The sequence below is a fragment of the Lathyrus oleraceus genome, chromosome 1 (assembly GCF_024323335.1).
Source record: "Lathyrus oleraceus cultivar Zhongwan6 chromosome 1, CAAS_Psat_ZW6_1.0, whole genome shotgun sequence".
Taxonomy (NCBI): Eukaryota; Viridiplantae; Streptophyta; class Magnoliopsida; order Fabales; family Fabaceae; genus Lathyrus; species Lathyrus oleraceus.
Genome location: NC_066579.1, coordinates 300677470 through 300699567, shown reverse-complemented (window position 1 = coordinate 300699567; position 22098 = coordinate 300677470). Strand labels below are relative to the sequence as shown.

Here is a 22098-nt window from a genome sequence, read left to right as displayed (position 1 = left end):
TCTCTGAGCATCAGTTGCATTCTCAGCAAGCTCAGGGACGTCATTAGTAACCACTTCTTAGGTTTCATGAATGTCGAACATAGATTGCATTTATTCTCTCCATCGGATCCAATTCTTGTCGTCAAGAATTGGAGGAGAACTCATAATGCCATTAGTATCATTCATCTTTGTAGCGATTTATTAACAACCCACAATCTCGAAAACACGATCACCGACGTCTGATTCTTGAAAATACCATCAAGAACCTAACTGGAGCTCTAGATACTAATTTGTTAGTGCGTGAGACACTTTTGTGAGGAGAGAAGAGAGAGAGAATATAAAAATAAAGATTTTATTATTAAAGAATGATTGTGATACAAATTGATTTACATATGCATGTATTTATATACAAAATTATTTAACTATTAAGTAACAAATTAAATAACAAACCCTAAACCCTAATTGACTTTGAACTTTAAACTTGAACGACACACAACTTATATTATATCTTATATATCAACAAACCAACCATTTAGAATTTACTACCACCCCTTCCCAAGTAATAATTTTAACATGATTTTGCATTTTGCTTACATCTTTAAACTCATTGTTCTTTTTAAAGGTGAGTTATGGAGCTATCCCTTTACTTCTTGAGATAATGTTCGAAACATTCACATGAGGTAGGATTTGGTTAACTAGCTCGTCGGTTACCTTCCTTTATTGTTTTGTCGTTGTATCTTTTGCCAGTAAATAATTAGAAAAAATAATGATGTAAGGTCAACTATCTTAAGTTTCTTAATGTCCTCTATATGAGAAAAAACAATTAATTTATCTCAATAATTGCTATCTAATTGGCAAATTATACTCCAAAAGACAACTAATGAAACAAATTATTATCGTACATATAATAACAAAACCTTTTAATTAAAAGCAGACAAATTAGACACAAGATAGTTAAATAAGTTTAATTATGTTATGATTCCCTTTCTCCTGAAGACATGCAAAAGAAATGTGATACTATAACATCTTGGGATCCACACAACTACAGTTATATAATGATAAACTAATGATATTTTTAAAAACCATTTATACAACTAATTAATCTTCTTTAGGTCATCATAATACAAATCCTTCTTAACTAGTATTTCACATAACTCTAAAAACTCAACAAAAAAAAAACAATCTTTCCTTTCAAAGATGGCTGATGAAACAGAAGTGCGTTTTGGTATTCTTGGCTGTGCTCAAATCTCCATCAAGTTTTGTAAAGCCATAAGCAAAGCACCAAACACAAAACTCATAGCGATTGGAAGCCGTTCACTCGAGAAAGCGACGGCTTTTGCGTCCGAGCAAGGGCTATCGGACGCAGTTAGGGTTTATGGAAGCTACGAGGCAGTGTTGGAAGACGACAAGGTGGACGCGGTTTACATACCACTTCCGACGGCCTTGCACGTGACATGGGCGGTCAAGGCCGCTGAGAAAGGGAAGCATGTGTTGTTGGAGAAGCCGGTCGCGATGAATGTGGCGGAGCTTGATCAGATTCTTGAAGCTTGTGAGGTTAATGGAGTGCAGTTTATGGATGGGAGCATGTGGTTGCATCATCCTCGTACTGCAAAAATGAAGGAGGCTTTGTCTGATGAGCAGCGGTTTGGTCAACTCAAATGGGTATGTTTTTTTAAATTTCATATATGTTGGTTCATAGGTTTTAATGATGTTTGTTTTCTTTTCATGAATATTGGTTTTCATTGAATTTCCCTAGCTAGATATATTCATGTAGAACATATACTATATAATTCAATATAGTTAGACAAATAAGTTATATTCTTTTAAATTGTGTTTATTACAATAAAAAAGTTTTAAATTATGGACTATATAATTATGTTATAATCATAATAACTACTGAACTTAATCTAATAAATGTGTTGGGTAATACTTCCCCATGTTTAAGATTTTCTTTAAAGATATCAATGGGTGGGGATTCATCTTCATTTTTGTCTTAGATTTTTTTCATAGAAGAATTTTGTCCCTTATCCCCGTCTCCTTGGATCTACCACAAAGACCGATAAAAATAAAATATATTATTTTTGACTAAATGAATACAGAAATATTTAAAAGTTAAACACAAGAAATTAAAAAATAAATCTTCTAATTTTAATGTTTTGACAATATTTATTAAATCGTATTCTCCACCAAAATTTTAAACTTAAAAAATATAAAATAATCATTTAGATATGTCTTTCACTAACATTACATATAGATTTTAATTTTTTTATAAAATAAATGATATTAAATAAAAAATAAACCTATATATAAATTTAAAAAATATATTATTTAAAAATACTATAATATTTTAGATAGACAAAGACTTGATATGATAGAATATTTTCGATATCTCCTTAAAATATTTTTGAGAAAACGAAAATCACTATCCATTCCCAACAAAATGGCCACTAACATATATAACTTAACATCCCTAATTTACACAAACTTAAAATTTTATAAAAGTAAATGAATTAATTAGTAACGAATTTTAAGAAATTAGCTAACACAAAAACAGAAAACTAAACAAATTGAGAATAGGAATATACTAAATAAGCATATAGAGCTTAATTACACAAACAAATCCAGCTCATACACAACTAATAACTTAGCAGCCAATTGACAGCTATAATAGCTAAAAAAAATTGAATTGGTGATCTTAGTTTTCTTTAATAAATATGAAACATCTTGTAATGTAATTGTATAGTTGAATTCGCGTACACATGCATGAAAGGAATCCTATGAGTGTGTATATAGAAGAATAATTAAATTGAACATCAACAATTTAATTTTTTTAAAGAAAATTATAGAAAGACTAAAATTCGTTTAAAGCTCCATTTCTCTCATTTTAAGGAAAAATAAAATAGACCATATAATGTTAAAGTGCATATTTAAGAGGATGCAAGGTCCAAAAGCTTTGCCTTCAAATAACTATATCTATAGGATAAGATTTCATACAAGATTGGTTTTTCTCTGAAAGAATTCTCCAGTGCTACTTGCTTATTTGCTTAAGAGAACCATATTGAACCTTCCACAATGTTTTACTCTAAGGCCTTCATGAGTATGCAAATGTTTGACCATCGAATCCAATTGATTTTCGACAAATATAAATTGGAAAAATATATTTCTCTTTGAAAAGTATATATTTTAAAGGTTTTAGAAGGACTTAATTTTAGTAATGTACACATTAATAGATAAGTAAATTAAAATTTATGTCATATTTGTATATTTAATTATATATAACATTGAAAAAAGAAGCATATTATGAAAAATTTAGTATGATCTAATCTAAGTTTGAAATGTCAAAGATAACTTAACTGATATGTATTAATTAAGTAAGGGCTAATTATTGCTCCAAGATTCAATTACTGACCTTAATATTTTTTATATTTATATATATGTATAAATAAATTGATTTATAAATCAACAAATAAGTGTATAGATCTAATCTAAAGGTGAAGTTAATGTTTATAAATAATTTTAACAAATATTGTATTTATTTCAAATATTTTTAATATATAAAATATATTATTTTCACTTGCAAAATGATCTATCCCTTTTAGAGAGAGTCAAATGAGTAATTAACCACAATCTCTTAATTTTTGTATTTCTTTATTTTGTATTAGCACTTGTAATGTATTAGTCATCATCATATATCTTTTATTTTATTTTTATATCTTTTATTAAATGAATATAATTTTTATAAGTATTGATATATATATATAATTTTTAAAAATTTTAAATTTTGTAAAAATATATTTTTATTGCTCTATGTAAATATATTAGTTTTTTTTTCTTTTAATGTTTTTTTTTCTATTAAATTTATTTATTTTAAAGTTAGTCCTCACTTAGATAATACAATTTTAGTCATATTTTCAATAACTAAAACTTCAGATAATCATAGGGACTAAGACCATATTTAAATTAATTTCTTATTTATTAATCAATTTTTATATATTTAACATTTAAAGTAAAAAAATTGAATAAAGTATCTAATTTTAACAAAAAAAATATTGTCAGATTTGACATGCTTACAAAATTCAAATAGAATACATTTTTTTATAACCACTTTTACGAGTGCCTTAACCATTTTTTTAGTATCTGTGTTGTCTTGCTCATAGCAAACCAATGGATAAAATAAACTCTAGTGATTAGGTCTCTTTTGATGTGAAAAGTTTGCTAATACTTTACTAGACATGATTGTAGTAATTAAGCAAATCGATAAGAATGGTACATTCATGCGAAGCTTAAACCCGACAAACATTTTTAATATATTGAGTTTAATCAATAAGATATAATTGATGTAAATTTTTCTTGATAACTAAATCCAAATACTAGAAGAATATGTCGTGAGAAAAGGTGTAGTGGGTCATTTTCTATGGCCTAGTTATTAAAAAAATTATCAACATGTTCCCACGTGTGTCTAGTATTATATTTTTAATCTTAAATAATTAGTACGAAAAATCCGAATTTTAAATTAACTATAGTTTTGCATTCACTTTTTCTAAGTTTTGTTAATAAAATAAGAGGTAATTGAATCCATAATAACATCTCTAGAAGAAAAACAAAACACCCTTTTTATTCTAAATTTATGTGGGGAAGGCTATTACTAGGCAGGGCTGTAGTGGAGAATGAGCTGTTTATTTCTAATAAATAGATATATTATACTTTTCTTAAGGTTATTTTGGTAAGACTTGTGGTTTAGAAAACTAAGCTTAAATTGTGGTTTAGAAAACTAAGTTTAATTTGTAGAGTAAATATTGGACCACAGCTTGAGAACCAATGTCCAATTTATATTCAAAGCGACAAGTAAGTTGGGTGATCTATCATTATTATCTCCTAATTCTAATTAGGGATGAGAACTGAAAATGCTCTTGCATTTTAAGTCTGCTCGTCCATTTTAAGAGATAAATAAATGATTAAAAAAGTATTTAGATGAAAGAGAAGAAATAGTTAAGAGAGATATATAGAGAGAGAGTTGTAAAGGTATGAAACTTGAAAGGTCTAGAAAAAAACATCTATTTGAATTGGGCTCCAATGGGTTCTGTCTTCCAAAAACTAAAAGTGACAAATGTCATGTCTACCGCACATTTACGCTTGCGTCTTCCGAAAACGAAGTGGAGTTGACAAAGTAAAAAGGGATAGGAGGAATTCATAACTCGACTCGTAAAAAATGGTTCGCTAAAAGGGTAAATGCAACTAGTTTTGCGATGCCTAGTTCTAACTAGAGTCAAGGTTTTGATTTAGTTTGAATTTTCTTAATTGTATCTATTTCTTAGTGTACAAATACCAACTTTCTTACACTATTTTCCATACTTAGTGTGGAAGTTAGTATGTTTGTTAACGAACTTTCTCTTGATCTCTCCATATATAGAGTATCATATTTGTCTAATCTCTCACGTAATTCTCATTCATTCATTCATTCATTAATTGAGACTGTTTCTAAACTTGCAAGTTCCTCCATTAACGTCTCAATTAATGAATTTTGCATCTTTTTTTCATCTCTAAATCCCTTCTTCTTCTTCTTCCTTCGCCCACCCTTGCTATGACTCTTGTCAACTATGGTGATTTCTCAACCAATTCTTCCAATCCTTAGTATCTTCATCCTAATGAAAGTCCAACCATTACATTTGTTTCACCTCTATTAGACAACACGATTTATCATTCTTGGACCTATTGAATGCACATTTCTTTAATCTCTAAGAATAAAGAGAAGTTTGTAGATGAAACTCTTTCCAAGACCAAGTTTTAGATCCTTTGTTTCTACCTTGGATACGATACAACACCATGGTTCTAGTATGGATTCATCATTCCATCAATGAATCCATTACCAGATTAGTTCTTTGAATCGAATTTGCAACTGGAGTTTGGAAAAGCCTTAAGACACAGTTTTTATCATAATGATATATTTGAATTTTTGATATTCAAGAAGAGATTTATAATTTTTTCCAAAGAAATCTATATGTCTCTGATTAGTTCATCAAGATGAAGGTTCTTTGGAATGAGTTGCAAAATTATCGTCTAATTCCTCATTGCAAATGCTACATCCAATGTAGTTGCAATGCCATTGTTTCTTTACTAGTGTATCATGGCCAAGATTATGGCATACACATACTTAAGGGTCTCAATGGGAAGTTCATTACCATAAAATCTCAGATGATTCTCATAGATCCTTTTTCCTGGTATTGATACTATCTTCTCATTGGTCAATCAACAAGAAAAAGAGATTGTCATTCCTCTTCTTGACACTGATGCATTTGAACTATCTCCATCCCCTACAAATTTCTTGGCTAATTATTTTTAAACCAAGTCCAACCCTCCTAAAAATGGAAATGGACAGGTCCACCTAGAGGAACCAATAGAGTTTGCACTAATTGTGAAAGGACAAACCACATAGTTGACACCTATTTTGCGAAGCATGACTATCCTCCATGTTTCAATAAAAAATAAAAGCCTTCTCAAGAAAATGGTCATGGTGATTCCAAAGCCAAACCTGGCACGTCTGGTACAAGTTCTTCAAGTTCTAAGTCTTTTAGTTTCACTCAAGAGCAATATTAACGTCTTCTTGGCTTTTATTTTTTAGCTTTCCTCTTTGCCTTGACATCGAAGTCATCTCCTCATAATGGTAAGAACCATCATTTATGGATCTTAGACACTGATGTCATTAATCACATTATATTTACATTTACCCATTTAATTTCCTATCACACTATCCAGCCTATTTCAGTTTCCTTACCTAATGACACAACTATTTTTAAACATATATATGGTTCTATCATACTCTCCCCAACCCTTACCTTACATAATGTTTTATACATTCCTTATTTTCATTTTAATCTCATTTCCATTACTAAGTGTGCCTTGTCCACAAAAAATTATGTTCAATTTATTTATGATTCTTTCCATATTTTGCAGACTTATACCAAGACAATGATTGGTATAAATAAAGCTCATAAAGGATTTTATGTGATTGATAATGCAAATATTATGTTTGACCATTCTATGTGTACTTTTGTTTCCAACGCCAATTTTACTATATGGCACTATAGGCTAGGTCACACTTCTCATATTGTCTCGCATGCCATTTCCATGTTTTTGTCCTTTTGTATCTACTAGTAATACTTGGTCACCTTGTGATTCTTGCCATAATGCTAAACAAAAGAAGTTTCTTTTTCTTTTAAGTAATTCTATTTATTTTAGACTTTTGAATTGTTACATTGTAATCTTCAGGGCCTTTTCTCAAATATATCTCTTTTAGGCCATATATATTTCCTTACACTAGTTGATGATTTTAGCAGATACACTTGGATCATTTTTCTAAAAATCAAGGATGAAACTAGAACACACCTCATCAACTTTGTTGCCTACATAGAAAACCAGTTCCACACTACTTTAAAATGTTTCATAATTGATAATGGTTCTGAATTCTCTATGGATTCCTTTTTATAATCCAAAGGCATTCTCCACCAAAGGTCGTGTGTTGAGACTCCCCGATAGAATGGTGTTGCCGAGAGAAAACGCCAACCCTTCCTTAATATGGCCAGATCCCTCTCCTTTCAATCCAATCTGCCTTTAACCATGTGGAATTTTAACACTCAACATTCCATCACATCATTAACAAACTTCCTACCCCTCTTCTCAAATGAAAAATTTCCTATAAAATGCTTTATAATGAGCCACCTTCTCTTGTCCATCTCAAAGTTATTGGACTCTTATGCTATGCTACTTCTTTACAAGCTCATAAAAAAATTGATTCTAGGGGTAGAAAAGTTATTTTTCTTAGTTTTAAAAATGACACCAAAGTTTACATTTTATACGACCTTACCTCAAACAATTTCTTAGTTTCCAGAAATGTCATCTTTTATGAATCATATTTCCCATTCGAAGTAAATGAACCTATATTACACTCCTTTCCTACTGAGCGTATAACCTCTCCATCCCTCACACCATATGACATTATCCCTAAACCTTTGTCTGCTCAACTTGACCCTTAACCCGATAATCAACCTCGCCCTCTACCTGATAATAAACCTTTGCATATTCCCTTAGACATTATCCCTAATTCTTCACTTGTGTCCATTGACCAATATTGATATCCTTCATCCCTTCCAACCACTTCTACTTTTGAAACACCTCTAATGTCATCCAATGACACTTCTACCAAGGACATGTCTAACAACCCTTTGTCTCTCATAAAATCTACTAGATTGGTAAAAAACCAACATTTTTAGAGATTTTCACTATAATTCAGTTTTACATACTAACAAGGTTTTTCATACTAATGATGCGTATCCTTTATCATTTGTTTTTTCTTATCATCATTGCACACCTACATGTCAAATATTTTGTTGTTCCATCTCCATACACACTGAACCAAAGACATGTACACAAGTCTCCTAAATTGATTATTGGAATCAAACCATGCATACTAAGTTACTTTCTCTTGATCATAATCATACTTGGTCCATTAATGAACTTCCATCAGGTAAAATTCTTGTTCACTACAGGTGGATTGACAAGATTAAGTACAAAGCTGATGGTACCATTGAAAGGCACAAAGTAAGACTAGTATCTAAATGCTTTACTCAAATGGAAGGAGTGAACTATTTCTCTCAATTTTCCAAATTTATTACAATCATAGTCCTTCTTTCCTTGCCTACCATCAATCAATGGCATCTTGAACAATTAGATGTCAACAATGTTTTTTTGCATGGTGAGTTAAATAAAGAGGTTTATATGGATTTACCTCATATCCATCTTGCATCTAATTCAAGTCCACCTCAAGTCTACAAGCTACACAAACCAATCTATGGCTATAAGCAAGCAAGAAAGCAATAGTATTTCAAGTTGTCTCAAGCCTTGCTTAACTTGGGATACACTAAATCTCAGGGAGATAACTCCCTTTACCTAAAAACAGATGCCCATAATTTCATAACCCTTTTCATTTATGTTGATGATATAGTGCTTGTTGGAAATTGTATTACTGAATTTTAACATTGCAAACTCTTCCTTAACCAACAATTTTTCATCAAAGATCTTGGCAAACTCAGGTTTTTCACTGGTCTTTAAATTTCCAGTTCAAAAGAAGTCATTGTGTCTATCAAAGGAAATACACCCTTAAGTTGCTTGAAGTCACATGTTACTGAGGTGTCAAGCCATCTGTCATATCTCTTAATCCTACCACTAAAATTTCCCAAAATGATCGAACTTTTCTAGAAGACCTTATTTCTTATAAAAGACTCATTGGAAGAATCTTATAAACCACTCACACTAGACCAAAGATTTTTTTTTTCTGTCTATAACCTAAGAAATTTCATATTAAAACCCCTGGCCCCTTATTTCAATGCAGTAACCACTATTCTCAGATACCTCAAATAATCACCAGGAAAAGGCATTTTCTATTATAGCACTACTATAATCAAACTTCATGGTTTTTCAAATTCTGATTCGGAAAAATGTCATAACTATAAGAATTCTATTAAATGTTATTTATGGGTGTTTGAGGTGTGGTTTTGGAAGTTTTGATGCTAAAAGTCATCCGAACCGCAAAATAAAAAAGGAGTGGTTTAGTTTGATTCGATTGACTTTTAAAAATTAAACCAAATTAAACCAAACCAATGCGGTTTGAGTTTGTTAGATTTTTTACAAGATTTTTATTGAGACATACATACATATATAGAGGATAACATAATTTTTTATTTAGTCATCCATACATTACCAAATAATAACAAAAATAATTAATTTGGACACCAACTTTCTATTTAGTAAACAAAAAATAGATTAGACAAATGTTCAATAAAAAATATAAAATAGTAGCATAAAACAATAAAAAACATTATAATGAAACATAAAAAACATACAAATAGGATAGATTATAGAAGATGAAAAAGAAAGATCATAAGAGAGGAGAGATTATAGAAGAAGAGATGCAATAAAAATGAAATTGGAAAGGATAATAGTAACATAAAATGGAGAAGATGAAAAAGAAAAAACAAGTGAGATGAGAGATTATACCAGAAGAGGCGAGATGTACTTGGAAAAGAAGTGTGTGATACTGCTAGAGATTTAAGAAGAAGGCATGATACTACTATGAGATATTATAAAAGGTTGCATTTGAAACTCTAAGTATGAGGAAGGGAAAATCGTTCATAATCATAAGGATAAGGCATACTATGTTTGGGTTTAGGTTGGATGTGGGTTAAATGAAGTTTGGGGTGTAACACAATGCGATTTGGTTAGGTTTGGTTCAGTTTTCAAAATAAAAACTACAAACTAAATCAAACCACATGGTTTTGTTTAAAATGACCCAAACACATTCGAACCAAATGTAAGTTTTTACAGTATTCAGTTTGGTTCAGGTTGATTAGAAGTTTTTTATTAGGTCGATTCAGTTTTGGACACCTCATTGCTATTGTGTTTTACAGAAACTTCACTCGTCTCTTGGAAATAAAAAATAATAATACAGTCTCAAGGTCCTCAACTGAGGTAGAATATTGAGCTCTTTCTTCTCTCACATGTGAACTTCTGCATCACTCTTCCTCAACCATCTTCCATATATTGTGACAAAAAAATACTATGTACCTGACACATAACCCTAATTTTCATGAAAGAAGTAAACATATTGAAATAGACTATCATTTTATTCAAGAGAAAATTCAAAACAAGTTAATCCTTCTTCTACACGTCAACAGTTTCAACCATCTTCCAGATGCTTTCACCAAGCCTCTTCACCGATATTCTTTCCTTGCCAACATGTCCAAGTTAGGACTATGTGATAATTATAATCTAACTTAAGGGGGTGTTAATTGTATCTGTTTCTTGGTGTGCAAGTAATCATTTTCTTACACTACTTTCCATACTTAGAAGTTAGTTAGGATTAGTTATGGAAGTTAGTTAGTATGTTAATTAACATCCTCTTGATCTCTCCATATATAAAAGATAATACTTGTGAAATCTATCATGTAATTATCATTTATTCATTAATATATATGAGTTTCTTAACTTACAAGTTACTTCATTAAGATATTTCGTTCTCTAGTGTTGACTATGTGTACTATGATGAATGTTTCTTAATCGACATGACATATGATATATGTCTTTCTATAAAAGTTTATCAGAACACGTGCTCAATGGAAAGATGTACATTTACCAGAGTTTATGTAAACAAATTATTGTGATCAGTGTTTGGCTTAAAGACCATTAAGGCAAAGTCTAATACAAAAGACTCTATCTTATTTGGGTTCGTTGCAATGACCACTACACTTCAAACTTTACAACAAATCCTATAGGAAGATTAAAAATAACTCTAACATATGAAGGTTGCAAAAAGTTCATTCAGGGGCCTGTCCGCAGGTGTTTTTGGTGAACAATCACGAGTTCGAAAGTGTGAGATTAAATAAAAAAATCTCATGATCAATTTTATGTGAAAATTGTTACTGTGACGTATGGGTAAGGCATAACTATGAGTGTCTGGTGGCCGGTAGTTCGTAAATAAACTTTAAAGATGATAAAGTTTAAATTAATATAAAAGGAACTTGAAATAAACAACATTAAATAAAATGCAGTAAATGACAAGAAAGATAAAGGTGTTTCAAATAAGGAAACATAAAAGTACAAAAGAAAATATGGACACAGACTAACATAATTTCTCATAAACTATTTTTCTCTTTGGCTTGGGTACTCCAGTTCTATAGAGAAAGTATGTAAAAACTTGTGAAGCATTATCAAAACACACGAGCATGCTATAAATACTAACTAGGAATAACTGACTTCGATAGTTTAACTCTATAGGAACTCACACGTCATTTGAATGCATGCAATTCCTGACTCCAGGTCTTTCCACGTTGTTAAGGCTTTGAAAACGAATGAATCCATTATCCCACATTCTCTAACTTCTTAGAGTTTAGCAAATACTTACTCGGATAAGATACTAAGTGTATAAATCCATTCATCTTTGGTTTCCTCAATCTTCTAAGTATCCTAAGTCTGTCGCACAGTCCTCTCTCAACATGGTATTGAATAATCACTTAGGTATACTCCCGAGACTCTTTCATCTCATTTATCAAGATATTTCCTTGAGGTTTCCCAAACTAACATCTCAAGATTCCAATCGGGAACATCTAGTCGACGTGCCATCACTATTGACCTTGTATATCACTTCTTACACTTAGTATTTCCCCAAAGGCATCGTTGACTTGATTTTCCTATTAGTCATAAAATCCCAGGTCAATATGGCCCTAGTGAAATCGAAGTTATGTTTTGTGCAAGTGATGAAAACTCACCCATTATCAAAATTGGTTATATAATGGCTAAGATTGAGACCGAAAAATATCAAATCAATCATTATAAGAGCCACATATATGGGTAGCGCAATTGGTTTGAAATAGTTGAGTTCATGGTTAAAAGGAGTTAATGGTTTTGAGTTCAAGTATATAATAATAATTAACCATTAAAAGTTTTCCATTAAAAAAATGTGTTGTGAAACTTCAAATTTAATAAAATGATTCAAACAAATGAAGAAATGATATGTGTGACAAATATTAATGCCTTTCAATGCTAAGTGTTCTTGCTAAAAACACTAAAAGAATGACTTCCTTATTCTAAGTTAAGGAGAGCCTAAAATGAATAATTAGGGTGTTTGTTATGTGTTTGTCTCGTTTTTTAATTGTCCCATTTCCCTCCAAACATACCCCTATTTATAGGTTTCCATCTCTCTCTCTCTCTCTCTCTCTCTCTCTCTCTCTCTCTCTCTCTTCCCCTTTTTCCCGACTCTTCATAACCTTCCTAAATACATCTATCAATAACATTTTTCGCATTTATAATTTCCATATAACGTCTTCCTTTTCAATAATTATTACCCCTGTCATAATGTATCACCCTGTAACCGTTTCTTATGACCCTTCAAATGACATCATGGCCTTGTCATCAGATCCGACTTATACTATTTGGACTCTCGGCTTTATGGGAGGTTAGCTCCTTCTGGCTTACTTGGATATCTTAACTGGATTCCGATTAGTAGATCTGATGTCCTAACTAGATTCTAATTGGTGAATGATAGCCCAACTATCTAATATGTTAACCCTACCAGGCTCGGTTATCGTGCCAACTCAGCCTCAAAGAACTCAAGCCTTCAAATAAGCTTTATTAGTCTCCTATCTCGGTTGGTCAACTAATTATGTACTTAAACCCCCTGAGCATGAAATCTAAAAGGTTGAAGTGCTCGGACAAAAGAATCCCGAAAATTTATTTTTAAGTTCTCTCTAATCCACTTATGTCATGATGCTTATTTGCGGTGACGTGTCTTTAATCATGACAACATATCTTCATCAGATTTTCCCCTTCCTTAGTAATAATGGTTTTTTATGGGAATTTTCTCCCTCTCAATGACCCGAAGTATTTCATACTCTTTAAATCCTTTTAAGAAGATTTCTTCCTTATTAAAATCATCTCATTGTCTTATGGTTTATCATTCGCTGGAAAAAATCTTTCTCTCTTCAAAGCAACTTTCAGAATTCTCGTTCGTTCTTTAAGACCAAGTATACACTCTTTTCACTTTCGTGTTCTTTTATTCAATGACTATCATTGGTGCATGTGATGAGAATACAAAAGCATTAAGAACCTTGAGTCCCGTGAAATAAAAGATCTTTGGAATTTTCATGTGAGAGAATGTAGAGATACTCTAATTCATGTTGACTTTGATCGTATTGTAAAGGAGGCTTACGACGATATTTTTTTCCTCTTTTAACGATCCTGATTCCGACTCTTCTTCATCAGGTTCATCTATAGAGGTGTTGATGGAGATTTTGAAATCATTTAATCAAGAAGTAGTGAGTTGGGATCACAACTCCATAGACGAGATGGAGATAGCTAAATTTCGATCTTTTAAGAATGTATCGTCTACTGGGAATGGAGACGATGTTATTCTAAAACCTTATATTCTAGGGTAATATGTTTGCATAGCTCATCCTTGAGGATTTAAAGATGAATATTTTCATTTCTATGCTGGGATACTCGAAGATTTTAATATCCACATTCCCTTTACCGATTTTGAATATGATATACTAAAAACCCTAAATGTCGCCCCTTCCCAACTTCGTCCCAATAGTTTGAAGTTTATCGAGGCTTATTTTTTTTTCCTTTTTTGAAATCAAAGGATTTAGGAAGGGTGGATGGGTGACCATTACTGGTCTTTTTGCATTCCTACCTATTAGACCAGAAATCCTCTTTCTGTATCTGATTTCAATTTTGAAAAATTAAACAATCATGAGGTTAGATCTTTGTCCATCTTATATTCCTTCCGTTTGATGAAGGTCTGGGATCTATTGTCTCTACCTGAAGAGCAAATTCTTTCTTTCTTAGGTAATGATTATTTATTTTCTTTGCTTACTTATTAGGATACCATCATGCATTCCTCTGACTTTTCTCATTTTTCCTTCAGGAAAAATGATTGACATATATATGAAGGAACAAAAGAAACTGATGTTGGAAGCCTGGGCGGCGAGGAGAGTAGCCGACCAAAATTCCGCTTAATCGAACTTGTTTGGTTTAGACACTCGACTACTGAAGAAAAGAAAGGTAGTCCCAAATAAGGAAATTCCCAATGTTTAAGAATCCCAACCTGCGACTCTTTCACCACCGAAGCATTTTTGTCCGAGTTCTCCAAAGAAGATGAAAACTCTGATGAGTGAAAAGTTTGCAGGACTGATTGGGAAATTTCATTTTTGATGTGTGAGATTGGTGGGAGTGACCAAACTAGATCATCCAATCAATTCAAATTTTGGAGCAATAGTTTTGATGGATTAAAGTTCCTTTATGATCATCTGAATGTAATGGAAGACGTAAACAAGGTAAAGACCATAAGACGACAGAAACTGACTCAAAACATTTGTTCTTATCTGATGAGATGTGTTGTCTTAACCCACTGTCTATTTGAAGCAGGGGTTCATTACGAAAAAAACGAGATAAAATTGAACCAGGAAATCAATCAGCTGAAGGATCAATAGAAAGTGCAAGCGGTTAGATTATCCGACCTGGAGAAGCATTTAATGGAGGAGAAAACCTGGAGGGAGAAATTGAAGGCTATGAATCAAGAGTTGAAATCCACCGTCAACAAGCTATCCAAGAAAATGAAATAACTTCAAGATTCAAAGGTCCTATTGCAAAGGTCTTTGCAGAAAGCTCAAATCGATGTCCTTGATGTAGGTGATGTTGTTTTTGATAGGGAAAAGGATCAAGCTTTATGTCTCTATCCCGATCTTGACTTGACCGAGATGGACTTCTTCAAAGTTGTGGCAAATGGTCATCTTGTGGATATGGAAAAAGATGAGTCATCCCCATTGACGACCTGTTCCCGGAAGACCATTTTGCTACTAACAACCCCGAAGCAGAGGGTGAGGATAAAGACGAAGATTATTTTTATGTTGTTCCTTTTGTAATGTTTTCAGGAATATTGATTTTTACTTTACGTTTTGTATATGGATCCAGTTATGACTTGTACCATGTCGTTTCATATTTTTTTTCAACGTGTACTGATTTGCCTTATCTTTACAATTGTTTTTCTGAGATGGTTTTTACAGAAGTTCTGACTATTTAAAACGTTTTATGAATGCATGACTTTTTCCAAAGCTTTTTAGGGGCTAATTTATGTATTTTTATTTTAACAAAAAGCAGGAGATTTAAAAAGGGCTTATGTGTATGTTATGGAGTACTTGTAAAATTTAGACTGATAGTCCCTAACCTTGTCGAGCATTACCAAATTTTTCTCCCTGCGATTACTAATGATTTCCTGGATTCCGGAGGACCCTGTCGGGCTTGTGATGCAGGACCTTCCGAGAACGACAGTAAAATTCAAGTCATGGAAAATAATGAATAGTCTATAATAAAGTCGATCAAAGATCTCGAGGAGCCCCGATGGGTTCTTGCTAATGTTCCAAAACTTTGTGGGTTCTAGATATGGAGGATTCAGAGAACCCCAATGAGGTTCAGCTAACCCCAAAGGTTTTGTTAAACGTTACCCACCCGAAACCGATTATGCCATAGGATTGAATTTTTCTTAGGGTTCAGTTAGGCCAGAGGTTTTATTAAACGTTACTAGGCCGAAGTCGATTATTCCAGAGGCTTCAATTTCTCCCAGGCTTCAGTTAGGCCAGAGGTTTTATTAAACGTTACCCGACCGAAGAAAATTATTTCAGAGGCTTCAATTTCTCTTGGGCTACAGTTAGGCCATATTCTTTATTAAACGTTACCCGTACGAAGCCGATTATATTCCAGGACCTATATTACACTCCTTACACAATACATTTATTTAACCATGGGTGCCTCGTTAAAAACCCTTTCACACGTAAGGGAAAAAAGTGCATTCCCATAATTTTATTTATGATATTTATTGCATAGACTAGTTATGATAAAACTCAAAATCGATTACATTCCAGGTCCCAAATCTTTTAATATCCTCTAACTCTTATAATGTGTAAGCCTCATTATTCATCCTCTGATTTATACGAAATGAACCTTCCCCATTTAGAACCAATTCATCTTTTTACCTGAAGTCTACCACCTTCGTTACCATCAGACTTGCTCTGTGACATCCTCTTTTCCAGACTTTTGCGTCGAATTTCTCGATAATTATTTTTGCGACTGTCATATTATCCAAGCCCATCAAGCTGATTCCCTCACTCAGAGGATGTCGTCCGTAATTCAGCATGATGTTCCCAGTCCATATCTTTATGATCCTGTCGTTCCCCTTACTTACTATGGACAGTAAAATTTATTTTGTTGACTTTAATGCTTCCCATCTAATGAAGTGATTGATAATCCTTACTAGAAACTTTGTCTGACTAACTATCACGAGCAGTGAGCCCAAAATATTCGGCACCTGTTTACAAAACCTCCATGATGTGCTTAAGAGGTCATGTACGAGAGGGGTGATACCCTATGTTTAAATTGACTCTGATCCTTTCATATTCATCCTTCGATATATGACTAGCTCCAATTTGAGTTGGTGAACTGATATGACCATATTGTTCACCTTTCTTGTATCCTCCTTGTCTGTGAGCTTGTTTATTTTATACCTCCTCCCACAAATTGATATTGATTAAATTTACTTTTAACTAATCACCCTTAATTAGCTAATCAACATAACTCCTTTTCTTATGTCTTAAACTATCTTTATAACCTTTCCTGGGTATTCCCCTATCACTTTTCATTATTCCAACCCAATCGTCTTCTAGAAGATAATGTAATACATAGGATGGACAATGTCGCTTCCAGAGCATTGAACGAGGGTCTACCAATAATAATGTTATATGGGGATACAACATTGACAATTAAATATCTTACTTAGATACTTTTCGCATGGTCTTTACTGCAAAAGGTGGTCATTATGGGTAGATTCCCTAGCACTTGTACTTGCTCTCCGGAGAATCCTACCAAAGTACCCTTTTACGGTAGTAACTCGGCGGTATAGAAATGCATCCCTTTCAATGCGTCCCAATATAAGACATCAACTGAGTTGCCGGGGTCTACCAAGACTTCCTTTACACTCCAGTCACAAATTTTCACTCTAAGCACCATGAGACCATTTTCGTGAGTCAGCACTCCTTCTGAGTATTTTTTGGGGAAACTGATCACAATCGAATCCTCTTTCCCCTTTGAAGGTGACTTTTGTTCGATGTGCATCACTGATCGAGCATACTATTTCCTAGCTGAACAAGTCTTTCCTCCCCCCGTGAATCTCCCTACTATCGTATTTAGTGTATGGTAGGTTATCATGGCTTCACAAACTTCTTCTGCTTTGTTTCCTTTCTTCTGTGCAGGATTTTCCGAACTTGGGTTCTCTCGGGAGGACTTCTCTTTCCGGGTTGACCTCCCACGTATTTAACATATGATAATAGATTACCTCTCTAGATTAAGATCTCAATTTCTTTCTTCAATTGATGAAATTTTCTATGTGGTATCCTCTAAGTCTATGGTATGCACACCATGCATTTTCGTCTTTTCCCATCATAGTGTGTACCTCTTTTGGGCGTAAAGGTTTAGGAAGAAGCTTGAGATGATAAACTTATTTCAAGATATCTTCATGTCTAGAGTTTAGTGGCGTGTACTCCTGCTCTTTCTTAAATTGTCGACATGATGATCTTAATTGTTTCTTTATTGAATCTTGCCATATATTTTTGGAGAGACTTTGTGTGCCCTTGTCAGATGTTAAACAAACTGGTAGTCGACACTTTCCTATGCTTACTTGCCGAAAAGTGTTGTACCATTTTCTTGGTTAAGTCTTCGTAGCTGATGATCGAGAACCTGGGTAGACTCATATACCACCTCAAGGCGCCCTCCTTAAAGGTCCCGACCTTGAGCTTACATTAGAGTGAATCAGAATCCTCTGCTATGGCCATCTGATTATTAATGGCAATAATATGCTCACGTGGATCAGTTTTACCATTGAAAGACAGTAGCAATGATGGCTTTAAGTTCTCTGGGATTTGGTCATCCCAGATAGCTTCGAATAAAGGCTGAGAATCCAGAGGCTCCTTCTCTGTATCCCCATCCTGAAGACTTTGTGTTTGCTACACCTGAACATTATCTTGCAAGGCTTCATTTTACTCACGAAGTGCTTCTACCACCGCGAGAAGTTGAGTTATATCTGGTGGAGGAGGTGGGTCGCTTCGATTGGAAGATGATTCTGATATCATCCAACTGAATTATTAACTCTTTTGATGATGGTTTTTGTGGCATGGGTAAGTTTTACCGAGGCCCTAGAGTGAGTGTCAAATGTTCTTGCTTAAAAACACTAAAAGGTTGACTTACTTGTTCTAAGTCAATGAGAGCCTAAAATGAATGGTTGTGGTGTCTATTATGTGCATTTGTCTCATTTTTTTCTTGACCTTTTTTCCTCCAAACACCTTCCTATTTATAGGTCTCCATCTCTCTCTCTCTTCCCCTTTTTTTGACTATCCATATCCTTCATAAATTCAACTATCAATAACGTCTCCCGCCCTTATAATTGCAATGTAACATCTGTCACTTCACTAATTATAACTCCCTGTCATAATGTATCACCCTTTAACCGTTTCTTATGACCCTTAAAATGAAATCCTGGCCTTATCATCGGATTTGACTTGTACTATTTGGACTATTCTCGACTTTATGGGTGGTCGGCTCCTTCTGGCTTACTCGGATATCTTAATCCTATTCTGATTAGTAGATCTGATGTCCTAACCGGATTCCAATTGGTGAATGGTAGTCTGACTATCTGATCTATTAACCCTATCATGCTCGGTTATCGTGCCAACTCGGCCTCAAAGAACTCAAGCGTGCAAATAGATTTCATCAGTCTCATACCTCGATTGGTCAACTAACTTTCTGGGATGTACACTAAGAATAAAATAAAAGAGAGTGAACACATATAACTATTTACCAACCTCAATAAAAAAATAATATTAAAATGATATACTCTTGGAAAGAGAGAAACTATGTAATCCACAGTCAATCAAAAGTCTAAATATTAAAATGATAGACTCAGTGTAGACGAGGGGAAATAGATCCTATTATTATGGATCAAAATTAGTGATGTGGTGACTCACAATTGTGGGGAAGATTGTTTGAATGGTGACTCATAATTATGGGGGAGATTATTGGAATTCAAGTATGAATGTTTAAGTTTCACATCGACTAGAAATAAAAAAAAATATTGGATTTATAAGGGAAAAAAATTATACTTCCATTGTTTTAAAGTTTTGAATAAATAAATGGTATAAAATTCTCTAAATTCATAAATATTTATCCAATTATTTAAATGATACTTTCGACGCTCTCCGATTTAAATTTCTTCCAAACAATCTTAAGTAAAAATTTACATATCTACAAACATAGATTTAAATTAGGAAAGTGGTCGAAGATACAATTGTAGTCATTACAAAAAGAAAATTACTCAACTCATTTATCCAAGTATTACGATTACAAAACAAAAAAAATTATATTTATAATTACTAAAAACATTCTTGAATATTACGATAACAACAAGAATCAAACTTTATTCTATTAAATAGAGTCGGTTTAGTGAAATAAAATTTAGTTGTTATTCTAAGGTTTAAAAATGTTTTTAATATTTAAAATATTCTTAAAGCTTATTTATATTATTGAGAGTAGTCATTATTCATCTTAATGTTTAGCTAATGTCTTCTATTTGTTTGTATAATCAGATACACAGTTGCATGACATACAACCCAGGTCCTGAGTTTTTCAAAAACAGCATCCGCATGAAACCAGAATTAGACGGTCTTGGTGCTCTTGGTGACATTGGTTGGTACAGCATCCAAGCAATCTTATGGTCAGTTAACTACCAACTTCCAAAATCAGTTCTTGCATTCCCCAATGCAACACTCAATGAAAACAACGTAATCATATCATGCGGTTCTTCATTACATTGGGAAGACGGAAAATCTGCCACATTCCATTGCTCTTTCTTAACCTATGTAACATTTGATGTAACAATCTTGGGAACAAAAGGGTCTCTTAGACTTCATGATTTAACACTTCCATTTGAAGAGAGTTTTGGATATGGAACGTTCTCGGAGTCGTCGGAGGTTGACTATGGGAAGATTGAACAAGGAATGTGGTGTCCTAAACCTAATGAACATGTGGTAGAGACGGAGTTTTCTCAAGATGTTTGGATGGTTAAGGAGTTTGCTGATTTGGTTGGGAAGGTGAAGAGGTTGGAGATGAAGCCTGAGAAGAAATGGTCTATTGTTAGTAGAAAGACTCAACTTGTGTTGGATGCTGTGAAGGAGTCTATTCAAAGAGGTTATGAATCTGTTGAAATTGTGATGAAATAGGTTAATTGAAGTGAAAGATAATTTGAAAATATGGTTGCATTGTGAGTTTTGTGAGTTGGAAGATCAACATGTTTTGAACAAAGGTTGTTTTTTATTCAATTAATTCAAACTGATTGGAAAAATTATTACCATGCAATTTAACCTTTATTTCGTTTACAACATTAGAATCTATTATAACACTAACTGCAGCCCGACGAGGTTTGGAAGGTTTCTGCATCGACAATACTTCAGCCGGCCACAGTTTAAAACCATGACAACAACCTTCTAACAATCTTCAAGCGACGGTCACCACCACAGCCAACTGCCAAACCAAATAGGCCACTGATCAGATTAAAAGAGTCTTAATTTTTAAGGGTTACAAGAATCAAATCAATATATTAACAAGTTTCTACTTCTACGTCTTTGATTCTGCGACAAAATTGATTTATTCTTAACACATTCTGAATATGCTTTTGTTGTGGGTGACCAATTAAAGGCATCTATTTTGAAAAAAGGAAGATTAAAGAATATATATATATATATATATAATGAAATCGATGTCTAGAAAATAGAGTATGATCGGTTTCTTGATCAACAAGAAAATCACAAGGTAAAAGAAAAATAAGAGAAGAGAAAGACAATTTAAAGTGGTTAAAAACTGAATTTTTGATTCAATTACACATTATGGTACAATGTTTACAATTGAATCTCAACCACACCATTTTCTCCAACTAAACATGATTATCAAGGATTGATTGAGAAGTGGTGAATAATATACTATTTATAAGAAAACTAAACTCCTAGCTTTAACTAATACAACCCAACATGCTGGCTCAATTCAACATACTAACTTAAACAACAAGTTAACATATGCATTTGTATGCAAGAATAGACTTCGACTACGACGTGCACATCTTTGACTCCTGCATGCTTGATCAAACTTCGATTACAGCATGAACAACTTCAGTTGAACCGTGAAGCTAAACTTGTCGAGGCTAGTGTTCGATCCAAATACCACAAATCTCCACATTGGAACAAACTATACACTAACGAGGGTAAAACTAGATTTCATCATGCAACTTTATTAGCTACATACAGTAAAAGAACTTGTTACTTGGCAATGTCTTGGTAATCATGTCAGCAACATTGTTATCAGTCGAAACCTTCAGTATTTGGACTTCACCAAGCTTGATTGTTTCTCTGATGAAATGCAGCCTCACATTGATGTGCTTGGTTCGCTCATGATAGGTTGAATTCTTTGACATGTGTATGA

General features: G+C 33.1%; 1 protein-coding gene across 1 annotated transcript; it reads left to right on the top strand.

The window, feature by feature from the left end:
- The first annotated feature begins 938 nt into the window (after positions 1 to 938).
- Positions 939 to 20966, top strand: LOC127131739 (uncharacterized oxidoreductase At4g09670). Its single transcript, XM_051060659.1, has 2 exons — positions 939 to 1641; positions 20214 to 20966. The coding sequence occupies exons 1-2, from the start codon at positions 1177 to 1179 to the stop codon at positions 20844 to 20846; spliced, it is 1098 nt and encodes a 365-aa protein (XP_050916616.1). The 5' UTR covers positions 939 to 1176; the 3' UTR covers positions 20847 to 20966.
- Positions 20967 to 22098: the final 1132 nt, after the last annotated feature.